Raw genomic sequence first — 16,400 nt, forward strand, 5'->3', positions numbered from 1 at the left:
GAATTAGAAGAACGTTTTAAGCATTTAGATAATTGTTACGGAGCGACAGCATTACTAAAGGTTAATAGCTGCGTATTGTAAACGAAATATTGAAATCCCTGGACATTTTATTTTTTTTTTTCTTCCGTTCCCTCCCGCATCAGGGAGCGGGTGGTGAACACCAGCCGACCAGGAGAGATGCAGGTCACCATCCAGAACCTGATGCCAGACACCAGGTATCGCTTCAGGGTGGTGGCGCACAACAGCAACGGCCAGGGCGAGAGCTCAGCAGCACTCAAAGTGGCCACCCAAGCTGAAGGTAACACACACACACACACACCCACACCCAGTACAGTTAATTCATACGTGCTCTGTAAACGGCGTGTGCAAACATGACTGAAACCGCTGGCAGTTTGCTGGGAACATGCGCTTACCAACACTCCGGGGTAAACAAGATGCGCTCAAAAATGTGCAAATAGACGGAGGCACAAGCAAATATTCACTCACATGCAGAGTATGGTGGCTTCTGACAGACGCCTCCGTCACCCTCCGTCTTCACACACACTGGAGGCTGGAAGGGGGGCTCTGCTGCCAGCAGACCACCCAATAGAAAACCTACTGTGAACCACTTCTTGTTTATTCCTCAGCGTTTCCTCAAACCCTACTGTGTGTTTTGGTTTTAGCTGAGCCTGCCCAGGTCAGGGTTCCCATGCAGCCTGGAAAAGTCTGGAGTTGTTTTCTTGTTTTCAGTAGTAAGATTTGGATACGTATAGAAAGAGAGCAAAGAGAGTTCCCTTCATAACAATCCGTTATTTTGGGCTCCTTCCTTCCTTGTGAACTTAACTCTGTTATTCTGCCTTATGTTGTTTTTTGTCTCTTCTTCTTTTCTTCCACTCATGATTTCTTCCTTCATATTCTTCCTTCTGTCTATGCTTGCTCTTTCCTTCTTCCTTTAGTTTTTTCTTTCATTCTTTCTTTTTCTTTGTTTCTCTTTGTTCCTTTTTCTGTCTGTCTGTCTTTTATTTCTTTCTTTCTTTGCATTTTTCTTTCATTCTTTCCTCGTTTCTTCCTTTCTGTCTTTTTTATTTCTCTCTTTCAGTCCCTCCCTCCTTGTTTGCTTTAGTCCTTCTCATATTGTTTATCCATCTATCATATCTTTATCCTTTCTATATTCCTTGTGTGCTTTTTTTATTCACTTATCCTTCTCTCTTCCTTTTGTCACCACTATCTCCTCTTTCCTTACTTCTTTCTTTCCCTCCCTCTGTCTTCCCTTCATCCCTTGTGTCCTTCCTTCCTACCCTTGCTTCTGTCGTACATAAATTTTTTCTCCCTTCCTTCCTCTCCCTCTCTCAGTGAACATTTCTGTTCTATATTTTAAAATGGACCTAAAATATTGAGACTTTAGCAAAGCCGAGTCTGGACAGATAATGAGAGAGAAAACTAGTGAGGCATGAAACGGTTAAAATCAGATATATCCAGATTCTAGCACATTTTCTTGCTTATAGAGGGCAACAGAGCGGCTTTAAACGTTTCCACTGGCGGACGTCTGTAATGCACTAGGCTAAAGTGACTTTGGCGTTGGGTTATTTATTAAATTTTTTTTAAGTGTTAGGAGCCTCTCGGCTGCTCCTGGAGTTTCAGCCATGACCTCAGAGCTCAGTAGAGGGGATTCCCCCAGCACACCCTCAGACCGCGGACACGCCTCTCCTCCTGTCTGAGCTCCAGCTCTGTCTCTGTCGCTTTGTAGGTCAGCTTCTGTTTTCCTACCTGTCCCTGTCGGCTTCTGGCCGGATGGCTCCACACATACACACACGCAAACAAACACAAAAACACACACACTACACCTTAATGCCTTTGCCAGCAGGAGCAGAGCCGCCCACAGGGACGGCGGCGAGGGCGGCCTGTACCTTGGTGGTGTATCTTTAGTTTGAGGACATGCTATAAATTGCAGCTTAAACTGTTGACCTGCATCTGAGTGCCTGGTCTGTGCACTGAGCGCTGCCCTGATTTTTTTTGTTTGTTTGTTTGTTTTTACCCACAGGGACCAGAGCTAGTACACGAATACACGCACACACACCTTCACCATTCATGCAGGTTGACAAATGGGAGGAGGGTCTTTCTTCTGTCAGCAGGACCTGCAGCTAAACGTTACAAGTTTTGTAGAGAGCAGAGATACTGTCTGTCCCCAGGCAAATGCTTCAGCATCATTGTGTTACTTTTAATCTAAAATGCCAGAACGGAGAAGGAGCAAGCATGTTTACTATATACCAAACATAGGGTTTTTAATTATTAATAACTAAAAATGATTAAAAGTGTTCTGTATTTGGGCTCTAATTTGACTTGACTTGAAAAGTATGCATTGCCCTTGATTTTCTTGCTTGTGGTTACAACTACAATTAGTTTACTGAGGGTCTTTTTATTTGCTGGCCAACACAAAGAATTGCATAATTGGAAAGGAGAAGAAAAAGATACATGGTTTATTTGTTTATCTATCTCCACCCGCTCAGCTTATCTACGTACCTCTCCACGACATTTTTAATACCCTGGCAAAAAATTTTTAAAGCAAAGGGGTTCTTTCTAGTTGAGAGCAAAAATATGATTAGTTACAAAAAGACAATATTATAAACTTCTTAATTAGGGCAAACCTAATAATTAAAAGTGAAACAGGTAAATGAATTAAAAATTTGGAATTGGGAAGCGTATCTCAACAGACTGATAGAAAACCGTCCCGGGTCTGTTTGTGTTTGTGAAGCTAATATTCACAGATAGCGGGAATGTTAGCAGATAGCCATAATATTTAATCAGATAGCATTAGCTCCTGTTGACCGGGTGGTTTACTACTTCAGTGTTGTAGACACGGGAGCTTTACTGAGATTTTAAGTTGATTTTAAAAAGTTGGTGTTTTGGCCTTAGCTTGTAGGGTTAGCTAACCAGACCTCAGGTTCACTAATATTCTCTAGCAATGTTCACACAACAGCTAGAGTTACACCACCGTTAAATTAAACACTCTTTTTAAAGAGGCCTAATTACATTTGACTTCATATTTTTCTAATTTTTGTTTGTGAACTCTTTTAAGAACCTGTTCCACTTTCTAACAATGCACCACTTTGGGTCAATCTATAACAGTAGTTCCCAAAGCCGGTCCTTGAATTCCAGCATCCTGCATGTTCTAGTTCTCTCCCGGGTCGTAGTAACAACCTTTTCAGCATGTCAATGTTCTTCTTAGTGAGCCATCATTTGATCCAGGTGCGTTAAACCATGGAGAGAACTAAAACATGCAGGATGCCGGCCCTCGAGGGCCGACTTTGGGCACCACTGATCTATGACATCAAATCCAAGTTAAAGGCTTCCAGGGTTTCTCATTCGATCAATCCCAAATGTCACTAGTGTGAAAATATTTCCCTTCTGCCACTGAGAAGGGGAATCATTTCATTTAAATCATAAAAAAAGAGTACAAATAAAAAAACGGAAAAAATGTCCTCTGATAAGACGTAGTCTCTCTCAGTTTTCTTCCTGAACCTTTCTTACAAATGTTAGTGAAATGTTAGCATAAATTCGACGTCTAACTTCTGGTTTTAGACATCTTGTAAACTCAGACTTCTTAAATTCCAGTCCAGTTGTCGTCTTGTAGCCCAATGACAGTTTGGAAGTTATTTCCGCTTTTCAGCCTAGGTATTACTCGGAGAGAGAATACGTGGACAAAAAAATATATATATATACAGTACAGACCAAATGTTTGGACACAACTGTGTGTCCAAACTTTTGGTCTGTACTCAATACAGACCAAAAGTTTGGACACACTTTCTCATTGAATTCAATGAGAAAGTGTGTCTAATTGTTGCCTCTCGTGTTTTTTTGTTGTTCTTTCTTCCCCCCGTCAGTACAAGTGCCGGGTCCAGCTCCCAACCTGCAGGCGGTGTCCAACACTCCGACCTCCGTCTTCCTCAGCTGGGATAAACCCCTCACAGGCAACGGGGACATCCTCTCCTACAAGCTCTACTACACAGACAGGAGCGTTGGCACCGAAGAGGTAGGACGTTCTATCAGCAGCACATCACAGATAGTCACAGACAGCGCCGGCCTGCATTTCTCTCTCCAGTTTCTTAGATTCAAACAGGAATCCTTCTCTCCAGAGCCTAAAAAATGATGCTGTTGATCTATTTCACTTGGTCCAATCTGACTGCTGTGACACATCGCAGCCGTATAAAGCAGCTGAAGACGTCAAAACGTGAATATGTTGGAGCGATTGTTGTCTGCGCAGAGATTTCTCTGTGTAATATGAAGATAAATAGTTATAAAACAACAACGACAGACATTCAAACTATATTTTTGGCATCTGAAAAGTAGATTTGTTTTAACTGTGTTGATCAGGATTATTGTTCCACATAATCATTTAAGACTTTCCAGATTAGGCACTTTCCTAATCTGGAAAGTGTGTTACAACAATAACACTAACAGATTTGTTATTTTTTTCTGTCTTGAGAATTAAATGTTTCAAATCATAAAACTTGTGGCTTTTTTGTATTTTTTGTTACTTTCTTAAACGAAGGTAAACTGATTTGGGCATCCCTAGCTTTTTGTCTTGGCTCGCATACTCAGGATTCACTAAAATAAAAAAGAAGACATAATATGGAACTGTCTTTTAGTATATAAATGTTGGGGTAAAACAGTCTGGGTGAATCCAAGATGCAGTTCTCTAATGGTGATTTCATTTATTAAAGGGTAAAGTATCCAACCCTACACGTGAAACAGTGATTGCTCTCTAATCCGTGGTTAATGTCGCCAATGTCAACAGCTGCTGTCAACTGTTTGCCACAACTAGCAGTGACTGTTTTACATCCCTCTGGAGGAATTTTGGCTCACTCTTCTTTGCAAAGTTGTTTTAATTCACCCACCTTGTAGGGATTTAGACCTTGAAGTCGACTTCCAGATTTGCTTCATGGTAGATTTTTCCTCTAGTTTCTGCTGTGGAAACACGGAGATGAGGAAAAAGTTCCCCGTTTCTTGAAAAGGTTCCCCCAGTGGAACGCGTCTGTAGCTTTAGCAACGTTGCTGAAGATGTAACTAAAACATTTATACAAATGTTTACCATTTGCATTGCAAGGACAAACCTTTTCCTCGAAGCTTATAATTAACAGGAGTTGGGTTTTATTGAAGAATACTCAAACCGGGGCATCTGAAACCATAAACTCAGAAAAAATCTTAATAGAGATACTGGTAGATTGAATGGATTTTTTTGTTCTCCTGATGTATTGTTAACTACTACTCATACATTTACAGTACAGGCCAAAAGTTTGGACACACCTTTTAATTCAATGAGTTTCCTTTATTTTCATGACTATTGACATTGTAGATTCAAACTGAAGGCATCAAAACTATGAATAACATGTGGAAATATGCACTAAACAAAAAAGTGTAAAGCAACTGAAAATAGCCCTTATATTCTAGTTTCTTCAAAGTAGCAACCTTTTGCTGTGATTACTGTTTTGCACACACTCTGCATTTTCTTGATGAGCTTCAAGAGGTAGTCACCTGAAATGGTTTTCACTTCATAGGTGTGCCCTGTCAGGTTAATAAGTGGGATTTATTGCCTTATAAATAGTCATGAAAATAAAGAAAACCCATTTTAATTAGAACGTGTGTCCAAACTTTTGGTCTGTACTGTATATTAACCGTTTGTACTTCCATGTCAAAAAAAAAGCCTGAAAATGAATTGAAAAATCTTTAATCCCGGAGTAGAGGAAAATAGGAAATGGTAGATCTCCATGCTGTACCTTAATGGTGCCAGCAATTGATTTCCATTTAGTCTGGTTTTCTGAGAAATTCATCCATTCTTGGTTCAGTCATCGACCACGCAAGTGTGCATTGAACAGAAAGAAAGCAGACAGGATTTGTCCGTGTTCTCGCAGAAGTAAGGGTGGAACGTAGCTGCTCAGATAGCGAATCAGCCCCAGCAGCAGCAGCATTGTGCAAGCGAGTGAGGCATTAAAAAGCCTTTAATATGATAATGGACGAAACGTCAGCCACTGCACTGAGTAATGATGCTTCGGTTCCCTGGAGAAGAGAGCTGGAGATGAGGTGGAAGAGGCGGGAGGTGATGAGAGAGGTGAATGAAACAGAAATGAAGTTGGAAGGACATCAAACATTGAAAGGTCAAACGGAAGTGAAGAGATCACGTACAAAGGACGATGCGGTCACAGGTGAACGTCAGAGCTGAGAGTAGAATTTGAAAGATCTGTCTGCTGTTTTTTCTTTTTTTTTTTTTTTTTCCTTTTTTCTAAACATCACAATTAAAGAGCTGGATGTAAACGGCCCGGAGTAATTGGGAATGCAGCGACGTAACCAATTTGTGAAGCAAATCGCACTAATCACAGAAGGGAGAGCGCGCATCTCGGCGGAAGACGACATTTTTACAGCAAGTGAAAAACAGAAATTAGTGAAATGAGCCGACCAAAACAGGCATCTGTAGCTGCTGGAGCTGTCTTGTTTACAGCTTGTTTGTCTCAGATTTAGAGCCGGGGTGCTGTCAAGAGTTTCTATTTTTTGTGCGTGTAGAGGGAATCTATTTTTTTACTTCTTTTTTGTTTTAGAATGAGTAAAGGACTTTCACTGCAAGCTTCATTGATTTCGCTCCGTCTTGTGTTTCAGGATGTTGACATAGACGGCCAGTCGTACACCATGGCTGGACTGAAGAAGAACACAGAGTACAGCTTCCGCGTGGTGGCCAACAACAAGCACGGCCCGGGGGTCTCCACGGAGGACCTCATGGTCCGGACACTTTCTGACGGTCAGTCGGTTGCTTAAATGTTGACCTGACTCAATTTCAGCATCTGCTAATGCTTGTTGTGAGTGTTTTAACACTACCGGTTGTCCGCACATCCTTAAACAGTCTTAAAATTGAGGCCTCAAAATGTATTAAATTCATTTTAAAAAAGCAAGTTGGCCTTAAATATCTAAATCACAGGACTTAAATTTTCTCTTGACAGGACTATTTAATCTTGTATCTTCTCAGGAGAGGTGTAGGGGGTTCTTGCTGGACTTTTCTGTCTTGTGACTCAAGATGAACAAGTCTACTGCTTGCCAGTTGCTAGCGGTAGCTAGCTTTTTTTTTGTGTCTACCATGTGAGAGTGGAAATTTATCACTAGTTGCAGTTCATATATTTCTGTATAAACTGCAACTAGACTTTAAAAGTCTTACGTTTGGTGGAAACTGCAGAAACCCTGCACTAGATATGTTAGGTTAGATGACAAAGGAAGCAATAGGGTTAGGGGTTAGATCAAATGACAGTCTTCTCTTTATTCTTATTTAGTAACCGATTATTATTTTCAGTTTGAAGCAAACAAATGAACTATTAAATACAAGTGACCTGGGTTCCACATTGCAAAAACACAAAGTCTTACCATATCAAGTATTTTTAAGCTAGTTTCTAGTGCCAGTATCTTAATATACTTAAAATGAACCAAAACTAGCTTACAAGTCACTTTTAATCAAGATACTGGAGCTTGGTTTTAATAAATGGTTCCTTAATATTGATTTTAAAAACTACTACTTCCACTTGGATGTTGTTGCATTAAAATACTTGGTAAGATTTAGTTCTTTAAATGCAGGAAGATGTATTGTTTCATCCGCCAAACAGTATAAAACCTACTTTGCCCAATAATACGTACAGCAAAAACCTGATATTTTATCTTACATATATGTTCTTCCAGATTTGAAATGTTTATTTTTTTATTTTATCTTCCCAGTTCCAAGCGCCCCTCCTCAAAATCTCACTTTGGAGGTCCAGAACTCAAAGGTAAGACATAATTGGAGAAGCTAATGACTGGCTAGCTAACCTGTAGCTGGTCTTGTTTTGTTTCTGTACCTGCAGCAGAGTGGAAAGTTCCAGGATTTGTTGCACTCGCACAGATTTCAAAATGTACAATGCAAACCATCGTCCTCGAATGCATACAAATCAAAATCCAGGTTGTTGTTTTGTGCACCAAAATCCTCCCGGGCCGACTCGCGAGCAGGGAGCGAGCGGACACAAACAGCCGAGTAGATTTGTAGCCTGCAGGCCGCGACGTCCTTCTATGCCGCGCGATTAGCTGCATCAGAGGCTTGTAGCCTCAGCTGGGTAAGGCGGCGTGCGAACCCTCATCGATTTTTGTCGACAGGAGATTTGCCTGTCAGAAGGTTTTATCCCGTATCAATGTGTACACGCAACCCGGCTTAACTGCCTACAGCTCAAATATGTATTGATACAGAAGAAGCAAAGGTGTTGCTTTTGGCAGTAGTTACTTTAGAGAACCTCCACTTTTCTCCATCATTTAACGTAAATGTCTGCTTGTATTGTTTTGCTCGCTCTTTTCTTTTCAAGTCTAGTTGCTGAATTTACTGAGACTTACTACAGTTCTCGTGTGAAGCTCTCGATTGGACGCGGCTCGCGGAGGTGGCTGCTGGCTTAGGCGAGCAGCGGCAGCTGTTAAAACCAGAAGCAGGCCTCGACCTCCCGCCGTTTGAGCCATTTGATCTTCAAACAGAGAGCTGTGGGCCTGCTTATTGTATATCTCCATGAGGGTGATGGATTAAATTTCACAAAAGATGTTTTTTTTTCTTTTTTCCACTCCTGACATGGGAGAGAGCGAGCCCAAAAAGAAAACTGAAAAGAAAGAAAGATGGGCAAAACCTCAGGGTGCGAGGATCGACTTCTGAAGCAGCACTCTTAGCCCTTCACTGGTCGATGCAAAGCCCAAATTGGGGTTTGGAGGTGGGGGTGGGGGGGGGGCTGGCAGACAATCCTATCACCGCCTCCCAGCTTGAGTGCAAACTGACCACCCCTGCTGAGGCATGCTTGGATGAGGTTTTTTTTTGTTGTTTTTTGGTGAGAAAACATCCTTGAACTAATTTTAAGACTGAAATAAGGAGGGTGCTCTCAAAGGAATAGTGTTGTGAACTGATAATTAAAACCCAGAAAAACCCCATTTAAAACGAGCTATAATTATTATTTTATTCTCTTTTTTTTCCCTCTTTGTTCAAAGCGCATTTAATTATTACCATTAGAAAAACAATGCTTAGGCGATTTAAAAAAGAAATTACGCAGTTGGCTGTGCGGCAAAATGGAAAGAGGAAAATAAATGACTGTGTTCCTACCCCTTAAAGTTCTTCATGTTTCGTCACTCTATGGCCACAAGCTTTGTTGTGTTTTATTTGGCAATATTCTAACTAAACGTGGTTCTTAATTTTGAAATGGAAGGAGAATTTCTCCAGGTTTTTACATTTCTTTTCAAAATGAAAATCTGAAGTGCTTTTAATTCAGCCACCCGGATACTCTTCAGTCACCTTAGTCTCCGTTAACAGCTGCACATCTTTTAGTGTGTGTCTCTGCTAGCTTAGACACTGAGCTGTTAGCCTATCCCTGTTTACAAGATCGATCAAGGACCGCCACATTGTGAGCATTAGTTTAGTCTAGCAGCTGATCCTCAGTTGGTTTTGAGTGTAGACTTTGACTGAACCATTCAAACACACTTTGATCTAAACTATTCTGCTGTAGAAGGTTAGGGTTCTTACCTTGTATTTGGCTCCATGTTCCCAACAACTGATACGTTTCCCAGGGTGTTCATGTATCCTTAGAAAACTCTTAAAACGTCTTAAATTAATAAATCTAAAGTTAAGGCTTGCAACATAGCTAAAATACCCTTGCTACCTATCAAGGGTATATTAGCTAGGACTAAAATTAAGGCCTGCTACCTAGTTAGCAGGCTAGGTAGCAATATTTTGCTGAAAATATATTTCTACCTACCTAGGTCTAAAATTAAGGCCTGCTGTATACCCTTGCTACCTCGCTAGCTAGCAACATTCCTGCTAACTATATTAGCAGGAACCATTGGTTCAGGTTCCTGCAGTGGAAACGGAGGGAGGAGAAAAACTAGCTAGCTAGCTGTATTTTTGAGTCTACCATGGTTTATGTGCAAATTTATCACACTGGTCTTAAAAGGTCTTACATTTGAGTTGGGGAAATCTGCCAAGACCCTGGTTTCCATTTCCCTTATGGAGAGAAACTTGCCTTTTTTTATTATTCAATCAAAATAACATTTTCATTTCAATCCCCCCAACAAAAGTTTTGTCAGATGCTGATCTCTCCCAGCTTCAAACTTTTCAAAAATGGCCACTTTAGTATCTGTTGAAACACACAATATTGTGAAATTTACTTACCAGTCACTATCTGTGCAACCTCTTATCTTCTGGCTTGTCCACTCGCTTGGGAGTTCTGGGCAAAATTCAAAACTGTGAGATGATCAGTATCTGCTTCAGGCTGCACTGACCAATAGGAACAGGTCTCACATTGTTCGTTCGTCCTTTGGCCCCGCCCAGGTTGCTCAAGTTCAACCAAAAATAGGGAGTTTCAAAACCAAACGTTTGAGAATCATAACCAAATATTTCTGAAATGTGCAGGTATAAGTTTCTATTTTTCACTTCATGAGAAAAAAATAATTGTGAATGAAAAAATAGGTTTTGTTGGCAAAACTTTACTTTTAAAAATAAAACATCTCATTACAATTCTAAGTCTAGATCAGAGTCTATACTTTTGATAAAATTTTATTTTCATTTTATTGAATAATTAAAGGACAAATTTCCCTTCATATCCCTGCTGTGAAAGAAAGCATCCTGAAGCACGATTCTTCATAATATGACTTTTCCCACGTTTGAAGGAGGGTTGAACCTTCAAATGCGACATCACGTGAAAACCTTGATGTAATTTCTGTCATGTTGATGTTTTTTCGTCTGTTTCCTGTCATCTGCTGCTCACCTCTTCCCTCCTGTGAGTTCGCAAAGTCAATTAAATGTGTGTTCGCGATCTGGGAGAAGATGAAAGAAAGGCAACACGCATCCCACTACAGCGGCCCACAGTGTAATAAGAAAAATGGAACTAATTGAACACACTTAACCCAATTTTAATTTGCTCAATTCCCTCGACTCGGCAGGGGAGGAGCTTGGGCGTGTTTTCAGGCTTTTTGTGCATCGGTGTGACAGTGAGAAAACGTTAATTAACTGCTCTCCCACGCTGAGCTACCCCCCATCTATCTCTTTAAACACACACCCAAACTCCGATGCCTTTATCCTGCAACAGCGCAGCCTGCCAACAAAAGACCCCAAATTCATCTCTGACTAGAGTAGCTGTGGAACTTCAAACTCGGCGCACACCTCGCCCATCAGGACTCCTGCTTCCATTATTCATGTTCGCTTCGCTTCGTAATGCTCGGGTTGACACTCGCGCTCACAGGGGTGTTTGTTTACGTGAGGCTCGCCTGTTGGCACCCCACGTCAGGAGGAAGGGGAGGTGCAGAGGAGACAGAGAAGGGAACCTGGGGAGCCACATCAACACAAAGGGCTTTCCCCCCCACTGCCAAGTGTTTGTGTGAATGAACTTATGAGTTCACCTTCTATAGCTGCAGGCTTCAAATGTTTTGCTATCATTTGATAGATTCTCTCATTGCTTTTCAGGGCATCATGGTTCGGTGGCAGCCGCCTCCGCTCAGCGGCCAGAATGGGGAAATCACCAGCTACAAGATACGCTACCGGAAAGTTCCACGGAGGAGCGAATCAGCTGTGACCACTGCTGGGACAGAGCTCTACAAGCTCATCGATGGTGAGGTTTCACTTGATGTTACTCCTATTTATAGAGAGAAAACTTGGTAGGCACCATCTTATACGGATACCGCTAGTAAAGATGGGTAGAAAGCCTTAACGTAGCATTAACACAATGAAACATCTAGGAAACCTTTAGTTAAACTTATTCATTCAGAAATATATTATGTTAAGAAGCTTTCCATTTTTGCAAAATCATTAGTGACACTGGTTTTGGTACTCTCGCTGTTACAATGCAAAGTATTGACAGCAGGGGTACAAACTTTGGTACTTTGAGTCTCAAAAAACTGTAGAATATGGTTACTTTTATGTCCAAGGAACTTATTCTGTGTTGATTTGGCCATACAGTAGCCTGGCTGTCACCTTCCGACGCAGTTCAACTCAATTCTCATCTCTCCTTCAGTGCTCCGTCTAGGATTTCTCCCATTGAGCTGGATTTCTCCAGTAGAATTTCAACCGGGCCAATCAGTGAACCATAAAAGATGTGAACAATGATGTCAATTTACTAAATGCTTTGAACAAAGCCTTTAGCTAACGCCACATGGTAACGTTTGGGTTGGAAGGACAGAAAACTGTTTTTCCAGGCATGTCTCTCAAGTAACCGATTAGCAATTTAAATCATGTCAAAGGGTTGATGCCCACAAAATGTCACCATTTGCTTAAGTTCTCCAGCAGTGAGGTTTTTTGGGTTTGTAGAGTTTCTGTAGTAATGAAGAAACTAAAGAGGGATTGACATACTATTCATTTTTATACCAAGTGTTAGGATCCTAATAGGTCGTTGGCTAGTTCTGCTGCAGTAAGTCAATTTAAAGCATTGCAGATGGATTGTACAGACAAATATGGCAGCAACATTCTGCAAGAGAAAAATTATTTCAGTTAGTATCATCAAAGTATTAAACATTCAACTAGAATCAAAGTAAAACTACAAAGATTTGCAGAATCTGAGGGTGATTTTTTTCTTTTCTTGTGTTCTAATTCCTACATAAATAGCTTTTGAGTCACTGAACATCGCAGCGTGAACAAGCCGTCTTGTGTACATAACAGATATTGACTCTGTTCTGGTTTGTGTTCACACTTGTCTTTAAAGCTGTAAACAGTGTGAAAGTACTGAGTGATTTCTCTTTTTTTTTTTTTTTGCTTTCGACTTAAAACTGTTTTCTGTTCCTCTGTCGGGAACAAATATTGTTGTAATGTGATTGGACATAAGTTATATAACATGCCCTAACTCTAATCAAGGTGGATTATACTTGCTTCTGCTCCCAGATACTATTTTCTTTCCTTTTTCTTTGGATTGTTTTATTGTTAAATCATTCTCGCCATCAGACTCCAGTTTCTCTCCGCGGAGTGCATCTATTTGATGCGCTGCAATATTTAAAACCCAAACTCGTCATGAACCTGCGCTGATTTACATTGTCTGTCGGATCGTAGGTCTTCAGCTTCATCTAAATACTTTAAATTAGAGTTACAAGTCTTGCTGCCTTAAGATTACACGCTTGCTACCAACCGCAGCCAGAAAGAGGCGCACAGCAATGGTGATTAATATTAGATGTTGTCTCAGCAACTTTCAAGTGGCCCGGCCTCCCACTGCGCGCCGCATCAAAGAGAATTTACACTTAAAAGTTGATTTTGGAGATCATTCCAGGGGGGGTGGAACAGAGGGGGTGTTTGTTGGTTCAGAAGCTTTAAGAAGGACGTGTTGTAGCCTCGAAGGCGTAGATGGCAAGGCGGTCTTTAGAAGACACCCTCAAGGGGAGACGGGGAGGAACAGAGAGGTGGTAGAACAGCGAGTACAGAGAGAAATGACTAGAGGATTAGAGCGTAGCGTGCAAATAGCACAATATGATGACAGTGACAAATTTTATTGCAAATTAATACAGAAGCACCCCATTTGTCAGCAGGCACCCTCCGCCATCCACGAGTACTGAAAGCAGCACCCAGCAGCAGCGCGGCCCCCTCAGAGGGAGATGTGCCTATAAAATATGAATCAATGTGAAGTTCAGCTTTATGCTCTCTGGAAGAACTGACTGTTTCGCTTTTTGTGCTGCCATTTATCTCGTAGTTTCATTGGTTTAGCTTTTTTTTTTTTTTTTTTAATGGCGCACACTTTTTTGTTCGAGCCTCTAAAAACTTTAATTAAAAGTTGAGAATTACCTACTGATCGTTTTCAAAATGAACATGTCATAAAGAATGTTCCCTGGGATTGCTGAGGCTGCTGTCTCCACTCTGGAGCTTGCTGTGTCAATTTAGTCAGTTATTATTATTAATTTTAGTAGTAGCAGTATTTTTTTTATATCAGTAATGTAATCAAGGACTTTTATGTAGTTATTTTTCACCTTATTATTTAATGTTGTTTTTCCTCTTCCTTTCTTTCTTCCTTCCTTTCTTTCACAATATTGATTGTCTTGTATAGATTTTTTTTTATTTTTTGTTTTAAATTTATATGTACTGTTTACATTTATGTAAATGTTAGAAGTTAGGAAAACTTAAGGGTAGCACCATGGCAAACTAGAAAGACAGAAAAAAAATGTCTGGAGTGTTGTCAAAACTTCTGGAAGAATCGGTGAAAAACAGAAGTCTGTCTGTGAAGCCTCACCTGTGAACCTGTGTTTGCCTGTTTAGGTCTGGAGCCCGGAACGGAGTACTCCTTCCGAGTGTCGGCCGTGACTGTGAACGGTACCGGACCGGCCACCGAGTGGGCCCCGGCAGAGACGTTTGAGAGCGACCTGGACGGTAAGGAGTCCTGCTCTTCTCGTTTCAAACAGACTAAACCGGATCTGCTCTGTACGCTGTGGCTGCTAAGCTTCTGTACTGAACTTTTCTTTCCTGCATTTCCTCCCAATAGAATCTCGCGTACCGGACCAGCCCAGCTCGCTGCACGTCCGGCCGCTGGTCAACAGCATCGTGGTGAGCTGGACGCCACCGGAGAACCAGGACATCGTGGTGCGCGGCTACACCATCAGCTACGGCATCGGGAGCCCCCACGCTCAGACCATCAAAGTGGACTACAAGCAGCGCTACTACACTATTGAGAACCTCAGTATGAACGGGTTTCCATTTGGGTTTTGGCTTTTGTTACAAAAGTAATCTCGCTCGAGAAACTATCATATACCGCTAATTAGATTCTTGTCTTTGCACTTAATATGGATGCTTACAGCAGGCGAGTTTCCTGAGAAGGAAAACGGTTCAAATCTGATTTTAAAGATGGCATTTAATGAACTAACGACCAAAGATGTAGACGCCCGAATGCTGTGAAACGGTTCATTGCTACCAGGTAGTGGAGGCTGAAGGAGTTAATTAGAGCTTCACCTACTGCTGAGCCACTAATTACACTGATTGGACAAATAGGCACACACTCGTTAAAGGTCAGGACGTTCAAATAAAAAAAATTTTGTGAAGCTAAAAGAAACTGGAATTTGCAGCTGCATCTCCATTTCACAAAATATCAATTAGGGTTGTCCCAATCCCATATTACATATAGGATATTGGTCCTAGATCAACCAAAAGAAAAGCATCGGATTAAATCTCTCTGCATCTAAAATATCCGATTTAGGCCCGCTGATTGAAATGCTGCGCTTCGGCCCAGGATTTCTATCCAGTATCCCACATGTAGACCAATTGGTTAATAATAAATGGGTCATTTGCTCTCAAACAACTGACTCAGCAGAAATATAATTTGGTAAAGTATTTTCTAACATTCCACAATACAAAATAAGTAATAAAAGTATGTATGATTGTTGCTGATATTGTATTGTGTAAATATCTGTATCCGCCGATGCTCAAAGCTGCAATATCGGTATTGTATCGCAAGTGAAAAATTGTATTGGGACACCCCGATATCATTATGTATTTTAGTTGCATTATTCCAAAAAAGAGCCTCATGAATTGTACTGGCTCATTAAACACAAACTGTACTTCAAATATATATTACTGGAACTTTTGATAATTACAGTAAATCAGAACCCCAAGATCACTTGTTTGAGAAATTTTTAATAAGACATAAAACCAATAAAGCAAAGATTTATTTTTATTTTTTTACTAAGTTTCGACTACTATACAGTACATGCATTGAGTGTTTGGTCAGAGCTCCTTTTGCATTAGTTACAGCATCCATGTAGCGTGGCATGAATACGATCAGCTTGTGGCTCTGCTGACATGTTAAGAAATTACAAATTTCCCTCTCTGCCCATGTAAGGCTTTGGTTATCCCAAGTGTTTGAGCATCTTTTCCTTCCATTCAACCTTCCATGAATATGACACTTTTTCTGGGAAGTTGGATTTAGGGTTTTCCATTAGTTTAAAGCCATAATCATCAAAATTAACTGAAACAAACATTTGACATATATTATTTTTCATGTAATTAATCTATTGAGTGCCGTCTTCTACTTTTGCTGAAGTACCTTCTCAAGATTAATTAATTTTATGTCATACTAAAACTCTAGAAAGCAGGGCTAGCAAATTTTCTTCTGTGGGAATGGAGAGCTCTTTGTTGCTGCATCTATCATGTCGACCATTGGCTTTTTTTATTTTTAAAGAGATAATTGATCACCATCTTATGCTGAGGTTGAAGAATCAGGATTGTGTCCAGAACTGAGTGACAAAGTAGAAAGGAAGCTTTTGCCAATGTCCCGGCATTCATAGTTAAAGCTCTCATCACGATCACTTCGAGTGGAGCTTGTGTGTTCAAAAATTCGTGGCGCTAATACCGCAATTACGAGCGGAGAGTCTCTGGAGTTTGGCTTGATTAGACCGGCTGCGTCGGGTCGTCTCTCTCTCTCACCGACCTCTGTCTCTCG

At 40.9% G+C, this 16,400-nt stretch overlaps 1 protein-coding gene across 14 annotated transcripts in view; it reads left to right on the plus strand.

The window, feature by feature from the left end:
* Positions 1-16,400, plus strand: part of neo1a (neogenin 1a) — a 209,005-nt gene that overhangs the window by 170,359 nt on the left and 22,246 nt on the right. For all 14 annotated transcript variants that reach the window (XM_032560380.1, XM_032560379.1, XM_032560376.1 and 11 more), the window contains 7 exons: positions 144-298; positions 3,861-4,009; positions 6,628-6,766; positions 7,726-7,775; positions 11,465-11,609; positions 14,228-14,338; positions 14,451-14,645. In XM_032560380.1, the coding sequence (XP_032416271.1) occupies positions 144-298; positions 3,861-4,009; positions 6,628-6,766; positions 7,726-7,775; positions 11,465-11,609; positions 14,228-14,338; positions 14,451-14,645 (944 nt within the window). The remainder of the gene's footprint in view (positions 1-143; positions 299-3,860; positions 4,010-6,627; positions 6,767-7,725; positions 7,776-11,464; positions 11,610-14,227; positions 14,339-14,450; positions 14,646-16,400) is intronic.

This window comes from Xiphophorus hellerii, chromosome 4 (genome assembly GCF_003331165.1).
Source record: "Xiphophorus hellerii strain 12219 chromosome 4, Xiphophorus_hellerii-4.1, whole genome shotgun sequence".
Classification (NCBI taxonomy): domain Eukaryota; kingdom Metazoa; phylum Chordata; class Actinopteri; order Cyprinodontiformes; family Poeciliidae; genus Xiphophorus; species Xiphophorus hellerii.